The sequence below is a fragment of the Panulirus ornatus genome, chromosome 56 (assembly GCF_036320965.1).
Source record: "Panulirus ornatus isolate Po-2019 chromosome 56, ASM3632096v1, whole genome shotgun sequence".
Classification (NCBI taxonomy): Eukaryota; Metazoa; Arthropoda; class Malacostraca; order Decapoda; family Palinuridae; genus Panulirus; species Panulirus ornatus.
In genome coordinates this window covers 27,513,317-27,537,954 of record NC_092279.1, presented here as the reverse complement: position 1 = coordinate 27,537,954, position 24,638 = coordinate 27,513,317, and the positions used below count along the sequence as shown (strand labels likewise).

The window sequence follows — 24,638 nt, the reverse complement described above, 5'->3', positions numbered from 1 at the left end:
AAATCCATCTGTTCTTCTAAGAAAAGTATTTCTCACATACATTCTTCAAAGCAAACACCTGATCCACACATCCTCTACCACTTCTGAAACCACACTGTTCCTCCTCAGTCTGATGCTCTTTACATGCCTTGACCCTCAATACCCTTCCATATAATTTCCCAGGAATACTCAACAAACCTCTGTATTTGAACACTTGGCTTTATCTCCTTTGCCTTTGTACAGTGGCACTATACATGCATTCCACCAGTTCTCAGGCACTTCACCATGAACCATACATGTATTGAATATCCTCACCAACCAGTCAACAACACAGGCACCCCCTCTTTTAATAGATTCCACTGCAATACCATCCAAACCCGCCATCTTGCCGGCTTTCATCTTCCGCAAAGCTTTTACCACCTCTTCTCTGTTTACGAAATCATTCTCCCTGACCCTCTCACTTCACACACCTCCTTGACCAAAACACCCTATATCTGATACTCTATCATCAAACACATTCAACAGACCTTCAAAATACTCACTCCATCTCCCTCTCACTTCATCACTTCTTGTTATTACTTCCCCATTAGCCCCCTTCACTGATGTTCCCATTTGTTTTCTTGTCTTACACTTTTTGTTTACCTCCTTCCAAAACATCTTTTTATTCTCCCTAAAATTTAATGATACTCTCTCACCCCATCTCTCATTTGCCCTCTTTCTCACCTCAAACATTTTTTCTTCACCTCTTGCGTCTTTCTTTTATACATATCCCAGTCATTTGCACTATTTCCCTGCAAAAATTGTCCAAATGCCACTCTCTTCTCTTTCACTAACTATCTTACTTCTACATCCCACCAATTACTACCCTTTCTAATCTGCCCACCTCCCACCTCCCACCTTTCTCATGCTATAGGAATGTTTTGCGCAAGCCATCACTGCTTCCTGTCAACTTTTTCCATTCTGCTTTCAATCTCTCCTGGTACTTCCTCACACAAATCTTTCCAAGCTCACTTATTCTCACCACTCTCTTCACCCCAACATTCTCTCTTCTTTTCTGAAAACCTCTACATATCACCTTTGCCTCCACAAGATAATGATCAGATATCCCTCCAGTTGCCCCTCTCAGCATATTACATCCAAAAGTCTTGCTTTCATTTGCCTATCAATTAACACGTAATCCAATAACGCTCTCTAGCCATTTCTCCTACTTACATAAGTATACTTATGTATATCTCTCTTTTAAACCAGGTATTCCCAATCACCAGTCCTTTTTCAGCACACAAATCTACAAGCTCTTCACCATTTCCATTTACAACACTGAACACCCCATATACACCAATTATACCCTCAACTGCCACATTACTCACCTTTGCATTCAAATCACCCATCACTATAACCTGGTCTTGTGCATCAAAACTGGTAACACACTCACTCAGCTGCTCCCAAAACACCTGCCTTTCATGATCTTTCTTCACATGACCAGGTGCATAGGCACCAATAATCACCTATCTCTCTCCATCCACTTTCAGTTTTACCCATATCAATCTAGAGTTTACTTTCTTACACTATCACATACTCCCACAACTCCTGCTTCAGGAGTAGTGCTACTCCTTCCTTTGCTCTTATCGTCTCACTAACCCCTGACTTTACTGCCAAGACATTCCCAAACCACTCTTCCCCTTTACCCTTGAGCTTTGTTTCACTCAGTGCCAAAACATTCAGGTTCCTTTCCTCGAACATACTACCTATTTCTCCTTTTTTTCTCATCTTGGTTATATCCACTCACATTTAGACACCCCAATCTGAACCTTCAAGGAGGATGAGCACTCCCTGCATGACTCCTTTTTCTGTTTCCCCGTTTAGAAAGATGAAATACAAGGAGGGGAGGGTTTCTAACCCCCCCACCCCCCGCTCCTGTCCCCTTTAGTTGCCTTCTACAACACGTGGGGAATTCATGGAAAGTATTCTTTCTTCCCTATCCCCAGGGATAGGGATCAGGTGTTTGCTTTGAAGAATGGATGTGAGAAATACTTAGAAAAACAGATGGAATTGTATGGTAGCATTTATAGATTTGAAGAAGGCATATTATAGAGTTGATAAGAAACACAGATGGATTTGTGTGTAGCATTTATAGATTTGGAGAAGGCATATGATAGAGTTGATAGAGATGCTCTGTGGAAGGTCTCAAGAGTATATGGTGTGGGAGGTAAGTTGCTAGAAGCAGTGAAAAGTTTATATCGAGGATGTAAGGCATGTGTATGGGTAGGAAGAGGGTAAAGTGATTGGTTAACAGTGAATGTCGGTTTGTGGCAGGGGTGCGTGATGTCTCCTTGGTTGTTTAATTTGTTTTGGATGGGCTGTTTAGAGAGGTGAATGCAAGAGTTCTGGAGAGAGGGGCAAGTATGCAGTCTGTTGTGGATGAGAAGGCTTGGGAAGTGAGTCAGTTGTTGTTCGCTGATGATACAGCATAGATGGCTGATTCGGATGAGAAACTGCAGAAGTTAGTTATTGAGTTTGGTAAAGTGTGTGAAAGTAGAAAGCTGAGAGTAAATGTGAATAAGAGCAAGGTTATTAGGTTCAGTAGGGTTGAGGGGCAAGTAAATTGGAAGGTAAGTTTAAATGGAGAAAAACTGGAGGAAGTGAAGTGCTTTTGATATCTGGGAGTGGATTTGGCAGCAGATTGAACCATGGAAGCAGAAAAGAGTCACAGGGTTTGGGAGGGGGCAAAGGTTCTGGGAGCGTTGAATAATGTGTGGAACGCGAGGACGTTATCTCGGAGAGCAAAAATTGGTATGTTTGAAGGAATAGTGGTACCATCAATGTTATATGGTTGTGAGGCATGGGCTATAGATAGGGTTCTGTGGAGGAGAGTGGATGTGCTAGAAATGAGATGTTTGAGGACGATATGTGGTGTGAAGCGGTTTGATCAAGTAAGTAATGAGAGGGTAAGAGGGATGAGTGGTATTGAAATGAGTGCGGTTGAGAGAGCAGAGGAGAGTGTATTGAAATGGTTTGATCACATGGAGAGAATGAGTGAAGTAAGATTGACAAAGAGGATATATGTGTCGGAGGTAGAGGGAATGAGAAGAAATGGGAGACCAAATTGGAGGTGGAAGGATGGAGCAAAAAAGATTTTGAGCGATCAGGGCCTGAACATACAGGAAGGTGAAAGGCATGCAAGGAACAGAGTGAATTGGAACAATGTGGTATACCGGGGTGAACATACTGTCAATGGATTGAACCAAGGCATGTAAAGCATTTGGGGTAAACCATGGAAAGTTTTTTGGGGCCTGGATGTGGAAAGGGAGTTGTGGTTATGGTGCATTATACATGACAGCTAGAGACTGAGTATGAACGAATGTGGCCTTTGTTGTCTTTTCCTAGCGCTACCTCGCATGCACGCAGGGGGAGGTGGGTACCATTTCATGTGTGGCGGCGTGGTGGTGGGAATGGATGAAGGTAGCATGTATGAGTATGTACAGATGTATATATGTAATTATCTGTTTATGTATGTGTATGTATATGTTCAAATGTATAGCTATTTATATGTGCGTGTGTTGGCGTTTATGTATATACATGTGTATGTGGGTGGGTTGGGCCATTCTTTCGTCTGTTTCCTTGTGCTACCTCACAAACACAGGAGACAGCGACAAAGTATAATAGATATATGAATAAATGAATATGTATAGCGGGGTATAGAAATCTTCCCCTCGTATTTCAACTTTCTAACAAGGAAACAGAAGGAGTCACGCAGGGAGTGCTCATCCTCCTCAAAGGCTCAGACTGGGGTGTCTAAATGTGTATTGATGTAACCAAGATGAGAAAAAAGGAGAGATAAGTAGTATGTTTGAGGAAAGATACCTGGATGTTTTGGCTCTGAGTGAAACGAAGCTCAAGGGTAAAGGGGGAGAGTGGCTTGGGAATGTCTTGGGATTAAAGTCAGGGGTTAGTGAGAGGACAAGAGCAAGGGAAGGAGTAGCACTACTCCTGAAACAGGAGTGGTGGGAGTATGTGATAGAGTGTAAGAAAGTAAACTCTAGATTGATATGGGTAAAACTGAAAGTTGATGGAGAGAGATGGGTGATTATTGGTGCATATGCACCTGGGAATGAGAAAAAAGATCATGAGAGGCAAGTGTTTTGGAGGCAGCTGAGTGAGTGTGTCAGTAGTTTTGATGCATGAGACCGGGTTATAGTGATGGGTGATTTGAATGCAAAGGTGAGTAATGTGGCAGTTAAGAGAATCATTCATGTACATGGGGTGTTCAATGTTGTAAATGGAAATGGTGAAGAGCTTGTAGATTTATGTGCTGAAAAAGGACTGGTGATTGGGACTACCTGGTTTAAAAAGAGAGATATTCATAAGTATACATATGTAAGTAGGAGAGATGGCCAGAGAGCATTATTGGATTATGCGTTAATTGATAGGCAAGCAAAAGAGGGACTTTTGGATGTTAATGTGCTGAGAGGTGCAAGTGGAGGGATGTCTGATCATTATCTTGTGGAGGCGAAGGTGAAGATTTGTAGAGGTTTTCAGAAAAGAAGAGTGAATGTTGGGGTGAAGAGAGTGGTGAGAGTAAGTGAGCTTGGGAAGGAGACTTGTGCGAGGAAGTACTAGGAGAGACTGTGTACAGAAAGGAAAAAGGTGAGAACAAAGGAGATAAGGGGAGTGGGGGCAGAATGGGATGTATTTATGGAAGCAGTTATGGCTTGCGCAAAAGATGCTTGTGGCATGAGAAATGTGTGAGGTGGGCAGATTAGAAAGGGTAGTGAGTGGTGGGATGAAGTAAGATTATTAGTGAAAGAGAAGAGAGAGGCATTTGGATGATTTTTTACAGGGAAATAATGCAAATGAGTGGGAGATATATAAAAGAAAGAGGCAGGAGGTCAAAAGAAAGGTGCAAGAGGTGAAAAAGAGGGCAAATGAGAGTTGTGGTGAGAGAGTATGATTATATTTTAAGGGGAATAAAAAGATGTTTTGGAAGGAGGTAAATAAAGTATGTAAGACAAGGGAACAAATGGGAACTTCAGTGAAGGGGGCTAATGGGGAGGTGATAACAAGTAGTGGTGATGTGAGAAGGAGATGGAGTGAGTATTTTGAAGGTTTTTTGAATATGTTTGATGATAGAGTGGTAGATAAAGGGTGTTTTGGTCGAGGTGGTGTGCAAAGTGAGAGGGTTAGGGAAAATGATTTGGTAAACAGAGAAGAGGTAGTAAAAGCTTTGCGGAATATGAAAGCCGGCAAGGCAGTGGGGTTGGATGGTATTGCAGTGGAATTTATTAAAAAAGGGGGTGACTGTATTGTTGACTGGTTGGTAAGGTTATTTAATGTATGTATGATTCATGGTGAGGTGCCTGAGGATTGGTGGAATGCTTGCATAGTGCCATTGTACAAAGGCAAAGGGGATAAGAGTGAGTGCTCAAATTACAGTGGTATAAGTTTGTTGAGTATTCCTGGTAAATTATATGGGAGGGTATTGATAGAGAGGGTGAAGGCATGTACAGAGCATCAGATTGGGGAAGAGCAGTGTAGTTTCAGAAGTGGTAGAGCATTTGTGGATCAGGTATTTGCTTTGAAGAATGTATGTGAGAAATACTTAGAAAAGCAAATGGATTTGTATGTAGCATTTATGGATCTGGAGAAGGCATATGATAGAGTTGATAGAGATGCTCTGTGGTAAAGGAGGCAAGTTGTTAGAAGCAGTGAAAAGTTTTTATTGAGGATGTAAGGCATGTGTACGTGTAGGAAGAGAGGAAAGTGATTGGTTCTTAGTGAATGTAGGTTTGGGGCAGGGGTGTGTGTGATGTCTCCATGGTTGTTTAATTTGTTTATGGATGGGGTTGTTATGGAGGTGAATGCAAGAGTTTTGGAAAGATGGGCAAGTATGCAGTCTCTTGTGGATGAGAGAGCTTGGGAAGTGAGTCAGTTGTTGTTCGCTGATGATACAGCGCTGGTGGCTGATTCATGTGAGAAACTGCAGAAGCTAGTGACCAAGTTTGGTAAAGTGTGTGAAAGAAGAAAGTTGAGAGTAAATGTGAATAAGAGTAAGGTTATTAGGTACAGTAGGGTTGAGGGTCAAGTCATTTGGGAGGTAAGTTTGAATGGAGAAAAACTGGAGGAAGTGAAGTGTTTTAGATATCTGGGAGTGGATTTGGCAGCGGATGGAACCATGGAAGCGGAAGTGAATCATAGTGTGGGGGAGGGGGCGAAAGTTCTGGGAGCCTTGAAGAATTTGTGGAAGTCGAGAACATTATCTTGGAAAGCAAAAATGGGTATGTTTGAAGGAATAGTGGTTCCAAGGTTCCATGGTTGCGAGGCATGGGCTATGGATAGAGTTGTGCACAGGAGGGTGGATGTGCTGGAAATGAGATGTTTGAGGACAATATGTGGTGTGAGGTGGTTTGATCGAGTAAGTAATAATAGGGTAAGAGAGATGTGTGGTAATAAAAAGAGTGTGGTTGAGAGAGCAGAAGAGGGTGTTTTGAAATGGTTTGGTCACATGGAGAGAATGAGTGAGGAAAGATTGACCAAGAGGATATATGTGTCAGAGGTGGAGGGAACGAGGAGAAGTGGGAGACCAAATTGGAGGTGGAAAGATGGAGTGAAAAAGATTTTGAGTGATCGGGGCCTGAACATGCAGGAGGGTGAAAGGAGGGCAAGGAATAGAGTGAATTGGAGCGATGTGGTATACCGGGGTTGACGTGCTGTCAGTGGATTGAATCAGGGCATGTGAAGCGTCTGGGGTAAACCATGGAAAGCTGTGTAGGTATGTATATTTGCGTGTGTGGACGTATGTATATACATGTGTATGGGGGTGGGTTGGGCCATTTCTTTCGTCTGTTTCCTTGCGCTACCTCGCAAACGCGAGAGACAGCGACAAAGCAAAAAAAAGAAAAAAAAAAATATGTGCTGTGTGTGGACGTGTATGTATTTACATGTGTATGTGGGTGGGTTAGGCCATTCTTTCGTCTGTTTGCTTGCGCTACCTCGCTAATGCGGGAGACAGCGACAAAGCAAAAGAATGATAATAAAAAGATAACAAAATGACAATGAATGCATAAGATAGAAAAAATCACAATAAAACAAGCCTTGTGGCAACACTGTTCACTGTTGTATATAATACTGATGGCGCAACAATTTAAATGTGAACTTTATATTGGTGAATTTACTTTTATATTTTTAATTTCTCATTCTTTATGGTTAAGAATGTTATACAACGTAAAAAAAAAGAGGGTTGTATAAGAGTGGACATAAAGCTGTTGAGAGGATAGAGGGTTAATTAGTGCAAGAAAAGATGGATCACTCTCTGAAAAAGCAGAGATGGCCGTTTGAAAGTGCAGTAGTTTAATAGTTTATACAGTGTTTTATGAATGTGAGTCTTGGGAGTCTTGGACCTTAAAAAATATTGATATGTTGTAAATGAAATGAATAAGGATTATAGGTGCTGTGAACCATGTTGATCCCATAAAAAATGATGGTGTAAAAGAGGTGTGGTAAAAAGGGAAGTGTGATTTAGACACATGGTAAGGATGATAAAGAAAAGCATGATTAAGAGGAATTTCATGTGGATAGGGTAAGGGAAAGGGTGAAAATGGAGGACATAGAAAGATGGAGTGAATGAGACTTTGAGATATCTGAAACTGAATATTCAGAAGGGTGAGCGGTATGCATTAGAGAATCGATTGAATTGATGTGGTGTATGGGGCTGACATTCTGTCATTGAGCTGAACCAAGGCATATGAAATGGTTAGGGCAAATATGAGTTAGTCGTAGGGGTTTAGCTTTGGATGTTAGGCCCTGATTTGATTGGATTATACATAGCTAGAAAAAGTATGTGTGCAAATGAAGCCACTCTGTATTTGTTCTCTATGCTACCATGATTAAGTGGGAAAGACAAAATTTTTTTTATACCCAGTTACAATTGCTTCTCCTGCCTCCCCCAGGAGAAGCAAAGGGGGAAAGTGGAGGACATAGAAAGATGGAGTGAATGAGACTTTGAGATATCTGAAACTGAATTTTCAGAAGGGTGGGTGGTGTGCATTGGAGAATTAATTGAATTGATGTGGTGTATGGGGCTGACATTCTGTCATTGAGCTGAACCCGGGCATATGAAATGGTTAGGGCAAATATGAGTTAGTCTTAGGGGTTTAGCTTTGGATGTTAGGCCCAGGTTTGATTGGATGATACATAGCTAGAAAAAGTATGTGTGCAAATGAAGCCACTCTGTATTTGTTCTCTATGTTACCTTGCATAGGTGGGAAAGACAAATTTTTTTTATACCCAGTTACAATTGCTTCTCCTGCCTCCCCCACCCTACAACTCAATTTTGCCTGCATAAAGCCCTCCAGGTCCTCCCCATTCAGAGTTGATATCAAACCCTTCTTTCTCATCTCCTGGTTTCACGTCATTATTTTACTCATATTTACATTTGCCTATGCACACTTTCATGCTCTGTATCAAACTTCTTGAGTTATTCTCTGGACTCTTGCTAAGGCATTTTATCATAAAAAAGAATGAGGCAGTCACCATTTCATTCTTATGGATATTGTTTCTCTTCATCAAGATTTCTCCTTAACTAAGATATTAGATGAATATGAAGCCAACACATGTAAATTGATAGGTATCATAAGCCTTGGTCTGCAGCGGATGGGTTCTGAGTTCATAGAATGGGGCTCTCTTGCTTGTTCTTCAACTGGTGACACAATAGCACTGGCGGACTCAGAAAGGCATCTGTATGTAACAAATTTTAGGCATCGGGCATCTTTAGGCAAGAAAGGTGAGAAGAAATGTTACCTTTGTAAAGATTTCTATCAGTATCATTCATGTACATTCAGATAGTACCTTTTCATCATAATTTTAGTTTCAGAAAGTATTTAAGCAATGCCAACCTGCCATAGAAGCTTAATGCACAATAAAACTTTAGATCTCCTCTTTAATTTTAGTGCTAAGCAGTGTTGTCAGGATGTTATTTCTTATATCTACATCTCCAGTTTAATTTTAATGCTAAGCAGTGTTGTCAGGATATTTCTTATATTTACAGTGCTAGTCACTTCAGAAAACCATTTTTCTTGAGAAGTGCCACCTACAGATAGTGGAAGACAGCTTAAAAGGTTTTATATTCTTGTAGAATCAGATTTTATTTTTTCTTTTGAAGGTGGAGTAAGCAGGACTCGAGTAACTCTCCATCAAGTAATATGGCCCACAAATTTCCAACCATCAAGAATCGCAGAGCTCTCCCTGGGGCTGTCAGATACATTGCTTACTGTCTTTTGTCAAATTGTTGATGGAGACATTGGTAAATATCATGTCTTGAATGCTTTCAGTAGTGTTGTGATTTTTGTGACTGCTGATGGATACTTGGAGTGAAGTGGTGAAAATGACATTCCTGATTTCATGAGTTCAGAGATGTAAATGCTTCAGATGCACATGGGTGATGCATAATTTTTGAGGTACATGAATGTCCGTGATGCTTTTAGCTTTGGTCAGGGTATGAAATGAACTTTACTGTGTATATTGTTTAAGATAAGATAAGATAAGATACTTTATTCGTCAAGTTGTTATACAAAATGTAATACAAAATGAAATTCGTTTTGGCTTTAGAGCTCCTTAGTAGTTGTAAAAAAAAATTCCCAATTCCTTCTAAGCTGTTAGGGTATCTTTCCTCTCTCTCTCTTTACTTATATTGGTTTTTAACCCTTTTTCTTAAAGACAACTATTGTTCTTGTTCAGAGTTCATATTTGAAAATTTAGTGTAATGAATGTTAGTGAAACAGAATTCCAGGTGAAAGTAACTTTTTCTAAAATTCAGAGAACAGAATGTTACTTATTCCTATTACTTGTTTGGATTCATTTGATGTCTTTTTGATTAACTTGCTCTAGCCAGTTCAGCCATGTTTTAGGGAACCCTGCTAAAAGGATAAAGGTATTACAGTAATGCTCTTACATAATGTAACCAACTTTTTTGGACAATGGTAAATTTGGTTAAGTGGCTGTTACAAAAATTAAAATCCCCAAAAATGCTTGTTTCAAAGAGATGCCTTATAACAATTGAAGCTCCATTTAGGATTTAGTTTGCTCGTGAACTGTGTTGAATATCCAGATTCTTTCTTTCTTACTGTTCACTGTTTCCATCATTAACGAGTTAGTGCCAGGAACAGGTGAAGAAAGGCCCCATTCACTCACATTCATTCTCTAACTGACATGTGTAATGCACCATGTGCAAAGCTCCCTGTCCACAACTAGGCCCTACAGAACTTTCTTTGGTTTTCCAGCTGCCTCATTTATCCTGATTCACTCCTTTTACAGCACATTGCCCCTTGTATACCACATAACTCCAATTCACTCTGTCCCTTGCACACCTTTCTGTCTCCTCCCTGTTCAGGCCCTGAGCACTTAAAATATTTTTCACTCCATCCTTCCAGCTACAATTTGGTCTTCCCCTTTACCTTTTCCCTTTGAATTCTGACACATATATCCTCTTTGTCAACCTCTTCTCCCTCATTCTCTTCTTACGTCCACACCATTTCAACATACCTCCTTTAGCTCTCTCAAGCAGACTTTTCTGTTACCACACATCTCTCCTATACTTTTATTACTTACTTAATTAGACTATCTCACACCACATACTGTCCTTAAACATTTCATTTCTATCACATCCACCCTCCTCCTTAAATCCTTCACCCCCTCACCAACCTGATGACTCACTTCCACTTATATGGTTCCATTCCCTGCCATGTCCACTCCTTGTAATATAAAACATTTCACTTCAGATTTTCTCTGTTCAGATTATTAGCCCAACTAACCTGTTCCTCTACTCTGCTAAATCTAGTAATGTTGCCCTTATACACATTTACTCTCAACTTTCTTCTTCCTTACACTCTCCCAAACTCAGAGACATATTTATACTTTTAAACTATTAACTTAACTAACCTGTTCCACTGCCTAGCTAAACTTATAAACCTTGCCTTTATACACATTTACTCTCAACCTCCTTCTCTCTTACACTCTGCCAAACTCAGATACATACTTCTGCGGTGTCTACTTGAACCTGCTACCAGTGCTGTGTCATCAGCAAACAATAATTAACTCACTTCTTAGGCCCCCTAAGCCCATACAGACTGCATGCTCACCACTTTATCCATAAACAAATTAAACAGCCAAGGTGACATCACACACCTCTGCTGCACATCACCTGACTACTGCCATTGAGAAGGAGGGCTCCGTCAGTAGTAGTACCAGCCCCTCCCACGACCTTTCCCTCTCTGTGAGACCTCTTTCTTTTTCTATCCACTATACCAAAATTCGTGGTCTCTCTAGTAACCTCTTCCCAGTTGAGCACCAGATGTTTAGTTTTATATTTATTTTTTATTCATTTTGCTTTGTCGCTGTCTCCCACGTTAGCGAGGTAGCGCAAGGAAACAGACGAAAGAATGGGCCAACCCACCCACATACACATGTATATACATACACGTCCACACACGCAAATATACATACCTATGCATCTCAAGGTATACATATATAGACACATAGACATATACATATATATACACATGTACATCATTCATACTGTCTGCCTTTATTCATTCCCATCGCCACCTTGCCACACATGAAATAACAACCCCCTCCCCCCTCATGTGTGCGAGGTAGTGCTAGGAAAAGACAACAAAGCCCCCATTTGTTCACACTCAGTCTCTAGCTGTCACGTAATAATGCACTGAAACCACAGCTCCCCTCCCACATCCAGGCCCCACAGAACTTTCCATGGTTCACCACAGACGTCTCACATGCCCTGGCTCAATCCATTGACAGCACGTCGACCCCGGTATACCACATCGTTCCAATTCACTGTATACCTTGCAAGCCTTTCACCCTCCTGCATGTTGAGGCCCCGATCACTCAAAATCTTCTTCACTCCATCTTTCCACCTCCAGTTTGGTCTCCCACTTCTCCTCGTTCCCTCCACCTCTGACACATATATCCTCTTGGTCAATCTTTCCTCACTCATTCTCTCCATGTGACCAAACCATTTCAAAACATCGTCTTCTGCTATCTCAACCACACTCTTTTTATTACCACAAATCTCTCTTACCCTATTATTACTTACTCGATCAAGCCATCTCACACTACACATTGTCCTCAAACATCTTATTTCCAGCACATCCACCCTCCTGTGCACAACTCTATCCATACCCCACGCCTCACAACCATACGAAATTGTTGGAACCACTATTCCTTCAAACATACCCATTTTTGCTTTCCGAGATAATGTTCTCGACTTCCACACATTCTTCAAGGCTCCCAGAATTTTCACCCCCTCCCCCACCCTATGATTCACTCCGCTTCCATGGTTCCATCCGCTGCCAAATCCACTCCCAGATATCTAAAACACTTCACTTCCTCCAGTTTTTCTCCATTCAAACTTACCTCCCAATTGACTTGTCCCTCAACCCTACTGTACCTAATAACCTTGCTCTTATTCACATTTACTCTCAACTTTCTTCTTTCACACACTTTACCAAACTCAGTCACCAGCTTCTGCATTTCTCACATGAATCAGCCACCAGCGCTGTATCATCAGCGAACAATAACTGACTCACTTCCCAAGCTCTCTCATCCACAAGAGACTGCATACTTGCCCCTCTTTCCAAAACTCTTGCATTCACCTCCCTAACAACCCCATCCATAAACAAATTTAACAACCATGGAGACATCACACACTCCTGCCGCAAACCTACATTCACTGAGAACCAATCACTTTCCTCTCTTCCTACACATACACATGCCTTACAACCTCGATAAAAACTTTTCACTGCTTCTAACAACTTGCCTCCTACACCATATATTCTTAATTCCTTCCTTAGAGCATCTCTATCAACTCTATCATATGCCTTCTCCAGATCCATAACTGCTACATACAAATCCATTTGTTTTTCTAAGTATTTCTCACATTTCCCCCCTCATGTGTGCTACCTCGCGCACATGATGGGGGAGGGGGTTGTTATTCCATGTGTGGCTAGGTGGCGATGGGAATGAATAAAGGCAGACAGTATGAATTATGTACGTGTGTATATATGTATATGTCTGCGTGTATATATATGTGTACATTGAGATGTATAGGTATGTATATTTGCGTATGTATGTATGTATATATTATTCAAAGCAAACACCTGATCCACACATCCTTTACCACTTCTGAAACCACACTGCACTTCCCCAGTCTGATGCTCTGTACATGCCTTCACCCCTCTCAATCAATACCCTCCCATATAATTTCCCAGGAATACTCAACAAACTTATACTGCTGTAATTTGAGCACTCACTTTTATCCCCTTTGCCTTTGTACAATGGCACTATGCAAGCATTCCGCCAATCCTCAGGCACCTTACCATGAGACATACATAAATAACTTTACCAACCAGTCAACAATACAGTCGACACCTTTTTTAATAAGTTCTACTGCAATACCATCCAAACCTGCTGCCTTGCCGGCTTTCATCTTCCGCAAAGGTTTTACTACTTTACTACCTCTTCTCTATTTACCAAAGCATTTTCCCTAACCCTCTCACTTTTCACACCACCTCGACCAAAACACCCTATATCTGCCACTATTTCATCAAACACATTCAACAAACCTTCAAAATACTCACTCCATCTCCTTCTCACATCACCACTCCTTGTTATCACCTCCCCATTAGCCCCCTTCACTGAAGTTCCCATTTGTTCCCTTGTCGTACGCACTTTATTTACCTCCTTCCAAAACATCTTTGTATTCTCCCTAAAATTTAATGACATTCTCTCACCCCAACTATCATTTGCCCTCATTTTCACCTTTTGCACCTTTCTCTTGACCAACTGCCTCTTTCTTTTATACATCTCCGAGTCATTTGCATTATTTCCCTGCAAAAACTGTCCAAATGTCTCTCTCTTCTCTTTCACAAATAATCTTACTTCTTCATCCCATCACTCACTACTCTTTCTGATCTGCCCACCTCCTGCGCTTCTCATATATATATATATTTGATATTTTATTTTTTATTTTATTTTGCTTTGTTGCTGTCTCCTGCGTTAGCGAGGTAGCGCAAGGAAACAGACGAAAGAATGGCCCAACCCACCCACATACACATGTATATACATTCACGTCTGCACACGCAAATATAATACCTATACATCTCAATGTATGCATATATATATATATATATATATATATATATATATATATATATATATATATATATATATATATATACCTCCTTCCAGAACATCTTTTTATTCTCCCTAAAATTTAATGATACTCTCTCACCCCAACTCTCATTTGCCCTTTTTTTCACCTCTTGCACCTTTCTCTTGACCTCCTGTCTCTTTCTTTTATACATCTCCCACTCAATTGCATTTTTTCCCTGCAAAAATCGTCCAAATGCCTCTCTCTTCTCTTTCACTAATACTCTTACTTCTTCATCCCACCACTCACTACCCTTTCTAATCAACCCACCTCCCACTCTTCTCATGCCACAAGCATCTTTTGCGCAATCCATCACTGATTCCCTAAATACATCCCATTCCTCCCCCACTCCCCTTGCTTCCATTGTTCTCACCTTTTTCCATTCTGTACTCAGTCTCTCCTGGTACTTCCTCACACAGGTCTCCTTCTCAAGCTCACTTACTCTCACCACCCTCTTCACCCCAACATTCACTCTTCTTTTCTGAAAACCCATACAGATCTTCACCTTAGCCTCCACAAGATAATGATCAGACATCCCTCCAGTTGCACCTCTCAGCACATTGACATCCAAAAGTCTCTCTTTCGCACGCCTGTCAATTAACACGTAATCCAATAACGCTCTCTGGCCATCTCTCCTACTTACATAAGTATACTTATGTATATCTTGCTTTTTAAACCAGGTATTCCCAATCATCAGTCCTTTTTCAGCACATAAATCTACAAGCTCTCCACCATTTCCATTTACAACACTGAACACCCCATGTATACCAATTATTCCCTCAACTGCCACATTACTCACCTTTGCATTCAAATCACCCATCACTATAACCCGGTCTCGTGCATCAAAACCACTAACACACTCATTCAGCTGCTCCCAAAACACTTGCCTCTCTTGATCTTTCTTCTCATGCCCAGGTGCATATGCACCAATAATCACCCACCTCTATCCATCAACTTTCAGTTTTACCCATATTAATCGAGAATTTACTTTCTTACACTCTATCACATACTCCCACAACTCCTGTTTCAGGAGTATTGCTACTCCTTCCCTTGCTCTTGTCCTCTCACTAACCCCTGACTTTACTCCCCAGACATTCCCAAACCACTCTTCCCCTTTACCCTTGAGCTTCGTTTCACTCAGAGCCAAAACATCCAGGTTCCTTTCCTCAAACATACTACCTATCTCTCCTTTTTTCACATCTTGGTTACATCCACACACATTTAGGCACCTCACTCTGAGCCTTCGAGGAGGATGAGCACTCCCCGCGTGACTCCTTCTTCTGTTTCCCATTTTAGAAAGTTAATACAAGGAGGGGAGGATTTCTGGCCCCCCGCTCCCGTCCCCTCTAGTCGCTTTCTACGACACGCGAGGAATCCGTGGGAAGTATTCTTTCACCCCTATCCCCAGGGATAATATACATATATATATACATATACACATACACACACACACACACACATACACACGCACATATACACACACACACACATACATATATATACATATGAAAAATGTAAGAAACAATTTAGAAAACTGAAACTTCTAGCTTGAAATGAATGGAAAAAAATGAATGTCACATAATGGTTCAACCTCTGGCTATGGAAAAAAGGAAATGTATAAGGGAGCAAATGGGAACTTCAGTGAAGGGCGCAAATGGGGAGGTGATAACAAGTAGTGGTGATGTGAGAAGGAGATGGAGTGAGTATTTTGAAGGTTTGTTGAATGTGTTTGATGATAGAGTGGCAGATATAGGGTGTTTTGGTCGAGGTGGTGTGCAAAGTGAGAGGGTTAGGGAAAATGATTTGGTAAACAGAGAAGAGGTAGTGAAAGCTTTGCGGAAGATGAAAGCCGGCAAGGCAGCAGGTTTGGATGGTATTGCAGTGGAATTTATTAAAAAAGGGGGTGACTGTATTGTTGACTGGTTGGTAAGGTTATTTAATGTATGTATGATTCATGGTGAGGTGCCTGAGGATTGGCGGAATGCGTGCATAGTGCCATTGTACAAAGGCAAAGGGGATAAGAGTGAGTGCTCAAATTACAGAGGTATAAGTTTGTTGAGTATTCCTGGTAAATTATATGGGAGGGTATTGATTGAGAGGGTGAAGGCATGTACAGAGCATCAGATTGGGGAAGAGCAGTGTGGTTTCAGAAGTGGTAGAGGATGTGTGGATCAGGTGTTTGCTTTGAAGAATGTATGTGAGAAATACTTAGAAAAGCAAATGGATTTGTATGTAGCATTTATGGATCTGGAGAAGGCATATGATACAGTTGATAGAGATGCTCTGTGGAAGGTATTAAGAATATATGGTGTGGGAGGAAAGTTGTTAGAAGCAGTGAAAAGTTTTTATCGAGGATGTAAGGCATGTGTACGTGTAGGAAGAGAGGAAAGTGATTGGTTCTCAGTGAATGTAGGTTTGCGGCAGGGGTGTGTGATGTCTCCATGGTTGTTTAATTTGTTTATGGATGGGGTTGTTAGGGAGGTAAATGCAAGAGTTTTGGAAAGAGGGGCAAGTATGAAGTCTGTTGGGGATGAGAGAGCTTGGGAAGTGAGTCAGTTGTTGTTCGCTGATGATACAGCGCTGGTGGCTGATTCATGTGAGAAACTGCAGAAGCTGGTGACTGAGTTTGGTAAAGTGTGTGGAAGAAGAAAGTTAAGAGTAAATGTGAATAAGAGCAAGGTTATTAGGTACAGTAGGGTTGAGGGTCAAGTCAATTGGGAGGTGAGTTTGAATGGAGAAAAACTGGAGGAAGTGAAGTGTTTTAGATATCTGGGAGTGGATCTGGCAGCGGATGGAACCATGGAAGCGGAAGTGGATCATAGGGTGGGGGAGGGGGCGAAAATTGTGGGGGCCTTGAAGAATGTGTGGAAGTCGAGAACATTATCTCGGAAAGCAAAAATGGGTATGTTTGAAGGAATAGTGGTTCCAACAATGTTGTATGGTTGCGAGGCGTGGGCTATGGATAGAGTTGTGCGCAGGAGGATGGATGTGCTGGAAATGAGATGTTTGAGGACAATGTGTGGTGTGAGGTGGTTTGATCGAGTGAGTAACGTAAGGGTAAGAGAGATGTGTGGAAATAAAAAGAGCGTGGTTGAGAGAGCAGAAGAGGGTGTTTTGAAGTGGTTTGGGCACATGGAGAGAATGAGTGAGGAAAGATTGACCAAGAGGAAATATGTGTCGGAGGTGGAGGGAACGAGGAGAAGAGGGAGACCAAATTGGAGGTGGAAAGATGGAGTGAAAAAGATTTTTTGTGATCGGGGCCTGAACATGCAGGAGGGTGAAAGGAGGGCAAGGAATAGAGTGAATTGGAGCGATGTGGTATACCGGGGTTGACGTGCTGTCAGTGGATTGAATCAAGGCATGTGAAGCGTCTGGGGTAAACCATGGAAAGCTGTGTAGGTATGTATATTTGCGTGTATGGACGTATGTATATACATGTGTATGGGGGGGGGTTGGGCCATTTCTTTCGTCTGTTTCCTTGCGCTACCTCGCAAACGCGGGAGACAGCGACAAAGTATAAAAAAAAAAAAAAAAAAAATATATATATATATATATATATATATACACACACAGACATATACATATATACACATGTACATAATTCATACTGTCTGCCTTTATTCATTCCCATCGCCACCTCACCACACATAGAATAACAACCCCCTCCCCCCTCATGTGTGCGAGGTAGCGCTAGGAAAGACAACAAAGGCCACATTCGTTCACACTCAGTCTAGCTGTCATGTAATAATGCACCGAAACCACAGCTCCCTTTCCACATCCAGGTTCCACAAAACTTTCCATGGTTTACCCCAGATGCTTCACCTGCCCTGGTTCAATCCATTGACAGCACATCAACCCCAGTATACCACATCGTGCCAATTCTCTCTGTTCCTTGCACGGGTTTCACCCTCCTGCATGCTCAAGCCCCAATCGCTCAAAATCTTTTTTACTCCATCCTTCCACCTACAATCTGGTCTCCCACTTCCCCACGTTCCCTCCACCTCTGACACATATATCGTCCCTATCAATCTCTTCTCACTCACTCTTTCCATGTGGCCAAACCATTTCAAAACACCCTCTTCTGATCTCTCAACCAAACTCTTTTTATTACCACACATCTCTCTTCCCCTTTCATTACTTACTCGATCAAACCACGTCACACCATATATTGTCCTCAAACATCTCATTTCCAACACATCCACCCTCCTTCGCACAATCCGATCTATAGCTCATGCCTCGCAACCATATAACATTGTTTTTTTTATTTTTGCTTTGTCGCTGTCTCTCGCGTTTGCGAGGTAGTGCAAGGAAATAGACGAAAGAAATGGCCCAACCCACCCCCATACACATGTATATACATACGTCCATACACGCAAATATACATACCTACACAGCTTTCCATGGTTTACCCCAGACGCTTCACATGCCCTGATTCAATCCACTGACAGCACGTCAACCCCGGTATACCACATCGCTCCAATTCACTCTATTCCTTGCCCTCCTTTCACCCTCCTGCATGTTCAGGCCCCGATCACACAAAATCTTTTTCACTTCATCTTTCCACCTCCAATTTGGTCTCCCACTTCTCCTCGTTCCCTCCACCTCCGACACATATATCCTCTTGGTCAATCTTTCCTCACTCATTCTCTCCATGTGCCCAAACCATTTCAAAACACCCTCTTCTGCTCTCTCAACCACGCTCTTTTTATTTCCACACATCTCTCTTACCCTTACCTTACTTACTCGATCAAACCACCTCACACCACACATTGTCCTCAAACATCTCATTTCCAGCACATCCATCCTCCTGCGCACAACTCTATCCATAGCCCACGCCTCGCAACCATACAACATTGTTGGAACCACTATTCCTTCAAACATACCCATTTTTGCTTTCCGAGATAATGTTCTCGACTTCCACACATTCTTCAAGGCTCCCAGGATTTTCGCCCCCTCCCCCACCCTATGATCCACTTCCGCTTCCATGGTTCCATCCGCTGCCAGATCCACTGCCAGATATCTAAAACACTTTACTTCCTCCAGTTTTTCTCCATCAAACTTACCTCCCAATCGACTTGACCCTCAACCCTACTGTACCTAATAACCTTGCTCTTATTCACATTTACTCTTAACTTTCTTCTTTCACACACTTTACCAAACTCAGTCACCAGCTTCTGCAGTTTCTCACATGAATCAGCCACCAGCGCTGTATCATCAGCGAACAACAACTGACTCACTTCCCAAGCTCTCTCATCCCCAACAGACTTCATACTTGCCCCTCTTTCCAAAACTCTTGCATTCACCTCCCTAACAACCCCATCTATAAACAAATTAAACAACCATGGAGACATCACACACCCCTGCCACAAACCTACATTCACTGAGAACCAATCACTTTCCTCTCTTCCTACACGTACACATGCCTTACATCCTCGATAAAAACTTTTCACTGCTTCTAACAACTTACCTCCCACACCATATATTCTTAATACTTTCCACAGAGCATCTTTATCAACTCTATCATATGCCTTCTCCAGATCCATAAATGCTACATACAAATCCATTTGCTTTTCTAAGTATTTCTCACATACATTCTTCAAAGCAAACACCTGATCCACACATCCTCTACCACTTCTGAAACCACACTGCTCTTTCCCAATCTGATGCTCTGTACATGCCTTCACCCTCTCAATCAATACCCTCCCATATAATTTACCAGGAATACTCAACAAACTTATACCTTTGTAATTTGAGCACTCACTCTTATCTCCTTTGCCTTTGTACAGTGGCACTATGCACGCATTCCGCCAATCCTCAGGCACCTCACCATGAGTCATACATACATTAAATAACCTTACCAACCAGTCAATAATACAGTCACCCCCTTTTTTAATAAATTCCACTGCAATACCATCCAAACCTGCTGCCTTGCTGGCTTTCATCTTCCGCAAAGCTTTTACTACCTCTTCTCTGTTTACCAAATCATTTTCCCTAACCCTCTCACTTTGCACACCACCTCGACCAAAACACCCTATATCTGCCACTCTATCATCAAACACATTCAACAAACCTTCAAAATACTCACTCCATCTCCTTCTCACATCACCACTACTTGTTATCACCTCCCCATTTGCGCCCTTCACTGAAGTTCCCATTTGTTCCCTTGTCTTACGCACTTTATTTACCTCCTTCCAGAACATCTTTGTATTCTCCCTAAAATTTAATGATACTCTCTCACCCCAACTCTCATTTGCCCTCTTTTTCACCTCTTGCACCTTTCTCTTGACCTCCTGTCTCTTTCTTTTATACATCTCCCACTCAATTGCATTTTTTCTCTGCAAAAATCGTCCAAATGCCTCTCTCTTCTCTTTCACTAATAATCTTACTTATATATTTTTTTTTTTTTTTTTTTTCAAACTATTCGCCATTTCCCGCGTTAGCGAGGTAGCGTTAAGAACAGAGAACTGGGCCACTGAGGGAATATCCTCACCTGGCCCCCTTCTCTGTTCCTTCTTTTGGAAAATTAAAAAAAATTGAGAGGGGAGGATTTCCAGCCCCCCGCTTCCTCCCCTTTTAGTCGCCTTCTACGACACGCAGGGAATACGTGGGAAGTATTCTTTCTCCCCTATCCCCAGGGATATATATATATATATATATATATATATCCTAACTTGCTTTCATCTTCCGCAAAGCTTTTATTACCAAATCATTTTCCCTAACCCTCAACAAACCTTCAAAATACTCACTCCATCTCCTTCTAACATCACCACTACTTGTTATCACCTCCCCATTTTGCTTTGTCTCTGTCTCCCGCGTTTGTGAGGTAGCACAAGGAAACAGACGAAAGAAATGGCCCTACCCACCCCCATACACATGTATATACATACGTCCACACACGCAAATACACATACCTACACAGCTTTCCATGGTTTACCCCAGACGCTTCACATGCCCTGATTCAATCCACTGACAGCACGTCAACCCCGGTATACCACATCGCTCCAATTCACTCTATTCCTTGCCCTCCTTTCACCGTCCTGCATGTTCAGGCCCCGATCACACAAAATCTTTTTCACTCCGTATTTCCACCTGTAGTTTGGTCTCCCACTTCTCCTCGTTCCCTCCACCTCTGACACATAAATCCTCTCTGTCAATCTTTCCTCACTCATTCTCTCCATGTGACCAAACAATTTCAAAACACCCTCTTCTGCTCTCTCAACCACACTCTTTTTGTTACCACACGTCTCTCTTACCCTTTCATTACCTACTCGGTCAAACCACCTCACACTACATATTATCCTCAAATATCTCATTTCCAGCACATCCACCCTCCTCCACACAACTGTATCTATAGCCCACTCCTTGCAACCATATAACATTGTCGGAACAACCATTCCTTCAAACATACCCATTTTTGCTTTCTGAGATAACGTTCTCGCCTTCCACACATTCTTCAAGGCTCCCAGAACTTTCATCCCATCCCCCACCCTACGACTCACTTCCGCTTTCATGGTTCCATCCGCTGCCAAATCCACTTCTAGATATCAAAAACACTTCACTTTCTCCAGTTTTTCTCCATTCAAACTTACCTCCCAATTGACTTATCCCTCCCAATTGACTTGTCCCTCAACCCTCCTGTACCTAATATTCTTGCTCTTATTCACATTTACTCTCAGCTTTCTTCTTTCACACACTTTACCAAACTCAGTCACCAGCTTCTGCAGTTTCTCACCCGAATCAGCCACCAGCGCTGTATCATCAGTGAACAACAACTGACTCTCTTCCCATGCTCTCTCATCCACAACAGACTGCATGCTTGCCCCTTTTTCCAAAACTCTTGCATTCACCTCCCTAACAACCCCATCCATAGACAAATTAAACAACCATGGAGACATCACACACCCCTGCCGTAAACTGACATTCACTGAGAACCAATCGCTTTCCTCTCTTCCTACTGGTACACAAGCCTTACATCCTCAATAAGAACTTTTCACTGCTTATAACAACTTGCCTCCCACACCATATATCCTTAATACCTTCCACAGAGCATCTCTATCAACTCTATCATATGCCCTCTCCAGATCCATATATGCTACATACAAATCCATTTGCTTTTCTGAGTATTTCTCACATATATTGTTCAAAGCAAATGCCTGATCCACACATCCTCTACCACTTCTGAAACCAAGCTGCTCCTCCCCAATCTTCCTACTATATGTGTATGTGAGAAATACTTAGAAAGCAAATGGATTTGTATGTTGCATTTATGGATCTAGAGAAGGCATATGATAGAGTTGATAGAGATGCTCTGTGGAAGGTATTAAGAATATATGGTGTGGGAGGCAAGTTGTTAGAAGCAGTGAAAAGTTTTTATCGAGGATGTAAGGCGACCGTAATGAATAAAGGCAGCAAGTATGACTTATGTACATGTGTATATATGTATATGTCTGTGTATGTATATATGTATATATATGTATACATTGAAATGTATAGGTATGTATATGTGCGTGTGTGGATGCGTATGTATATACATGTGTGTGGGTGGGTTGGGCCATTCTTTCATCTGTTTCTTTGCGTTACCGGGTTTACGCAGGAGACAGCGACAAAGTATAATAAATGATATGTAGATATGAAATAAACATTCACCAGTTCTTACATTAGGAAGGTAGTGTTAAGAACAGAGGACTGAGCCTTAGAGAGAAAATTCTTACTTGGCCCCCTTCTCTGTTCCCTCTTTTGGAAAAGTAATAACTGGAGGGGAGGATTTCCAAGCCACCACTCCTCCCTTTTTAGTCGCTTCCTACGACACGCATTGAATATGTGGGAAGTATTCTTTCTTCCCATCTTATAATATCTTTCTTCTCTCTAAGGCACAGTTGTCTAAGGATGTCTCACTCGTCCCTTTTTCATATCTGACTTTAACCTCCACTCATGATTCTGGTTCAGAGGAGGTGTTTGTGCTTATTCCAACATAAACATGCCTGTTGCATGCCTCAAGGACCTTGAGTCTCCAAACCCTGATGCTATGTGGATCAAAGTCTGTCTTCCTACTACCACACTTATCCTCTGTTTTGCCTATTGCTTTCCTAATTCTGCTAATTTCATATCCTTCTTCAACTTTCTAAACTCCTGCCATGAGACTGTGACATCCTCTTACCTGCAAGCTGAGATCCTCTACCTCAGAGGTATCAACTTTCACCATGAGGAATGATTGAATTTCTCCTATATGGATGGTGGAGGGATTGAGCCCTCATGTTCTCCAGTCTCAGTGATTTAGAGCAAAGTATCTCCCACCCTACCCACATACCTGACTGCTGTGACCATTCTTCTGATATTCTGGATTTGTTCTTCACCTCTAGTCCATCTTGCTGTAAATACACAAATACACCCCCAGTTTTTTATCTGATCACAGTCTCATAAATGTATCTATTCTTACAGTACCTCCCCCTCCAGCAGCCCTTTCTAAGTGTAATTATTTGCACCTGAAGAAAGCTGACTGAAATAACTTGTGTAACTTCATTTCTGACTTTCCTTGGATGAATTACTGTCTCTTATGTGGTGATGCTTCTTTCTCCACCAGATGCATAGCAAAAGTTATTCTTGCAGGAATGGAAGCATTTATCCCCTCTTCTTCCAAGAATACTACTTCATCCAATCCATGGTTCAGCCATTCCTCTTCTGAGGCCATTCAGATAACGGATCAGGCATATTGGGCTTGGAAAAACTCCCCTCCCTTTGGCTCCCATTCAGCTTTTAGCCCGTAATTATTGCAGGCACGATATCTGTTATTCAAAGAAAGTATGATAACCTCTTCTCGTCATCCACTGATAGGTATTTCAGGTCTTTAGCTAAGGGTATCTCTAACAACTTCTGTCGCTCTACCTTTCCCTCACTTTTTTGTTCTGACGGTGCTATAGCTGTCTCTCCCATAGACAAAGCAACTCTATTATTCCTGCATCCCCCGATGCTCCTCTTACTAAATCTATGCCTCTTCCCGTAATCTCTTTTTGGACTGTCCGAAAAGTGCTTCTTTCTCCGGAAACAAGCGTGACTGTTCTGACCAATCTAACTATCATATAATTGCTTTGGCTTATGCCATTTCCAGAGTCTTTGAATCTCTCCTCAACTCCCATATCCTTAAACACCTCGAAAATTACAGTTTTCTCTCTGATCACCAGTATGACTTCCATAAGGCGAGATCCACAGGTGATATTCTTTCCTATCTTTCTAATGTTTGATCATCATTATTATTCATTTCTTCCATACATTTACTCTTCCCATTATATATTGTCTGAACAGTATCTCCACTATTTCCTGAAATGTAAGAATATCTTTTATTAATATGGCCAATATTCCTGCTCCTTTGCCTTTTCTTTCCCTCCTCTGTGTTGTGTTCCTCTGGGCAGAATAGGTGTGATCTCATCTCTTTAGTAAGCTTTGT

At 41.7% G+C, this 24,638-nt stretch overlaps 1 protein-coding gene across 1 annotated transcript in view; it reads left to right on the top strand.

Moving 5' to 3' along the window:
• LOC139766039 (spatacsin) overlaps positions 1 to 24,638 on the top strand; it is a 526,943-nt gene that overhangs the window by 50,993 nt on the left and 451,312 nt on the right. Inside the window, exons 4-5 of the mRNA XM_071694164.1 lie at positions 8,567 to 8,755; positions 9,134 to 9,274. Of these exons, the coding sequence (XP_071550265.1) occupies positions 8,567 to 8,755; positions 9,134 to 9,274 (330 nt within the window). The remainder of the gene's footprint in view (positions 1 to 8,566; positions 8,756 to 9,133; positions 9,275 to 24,638) is intronic.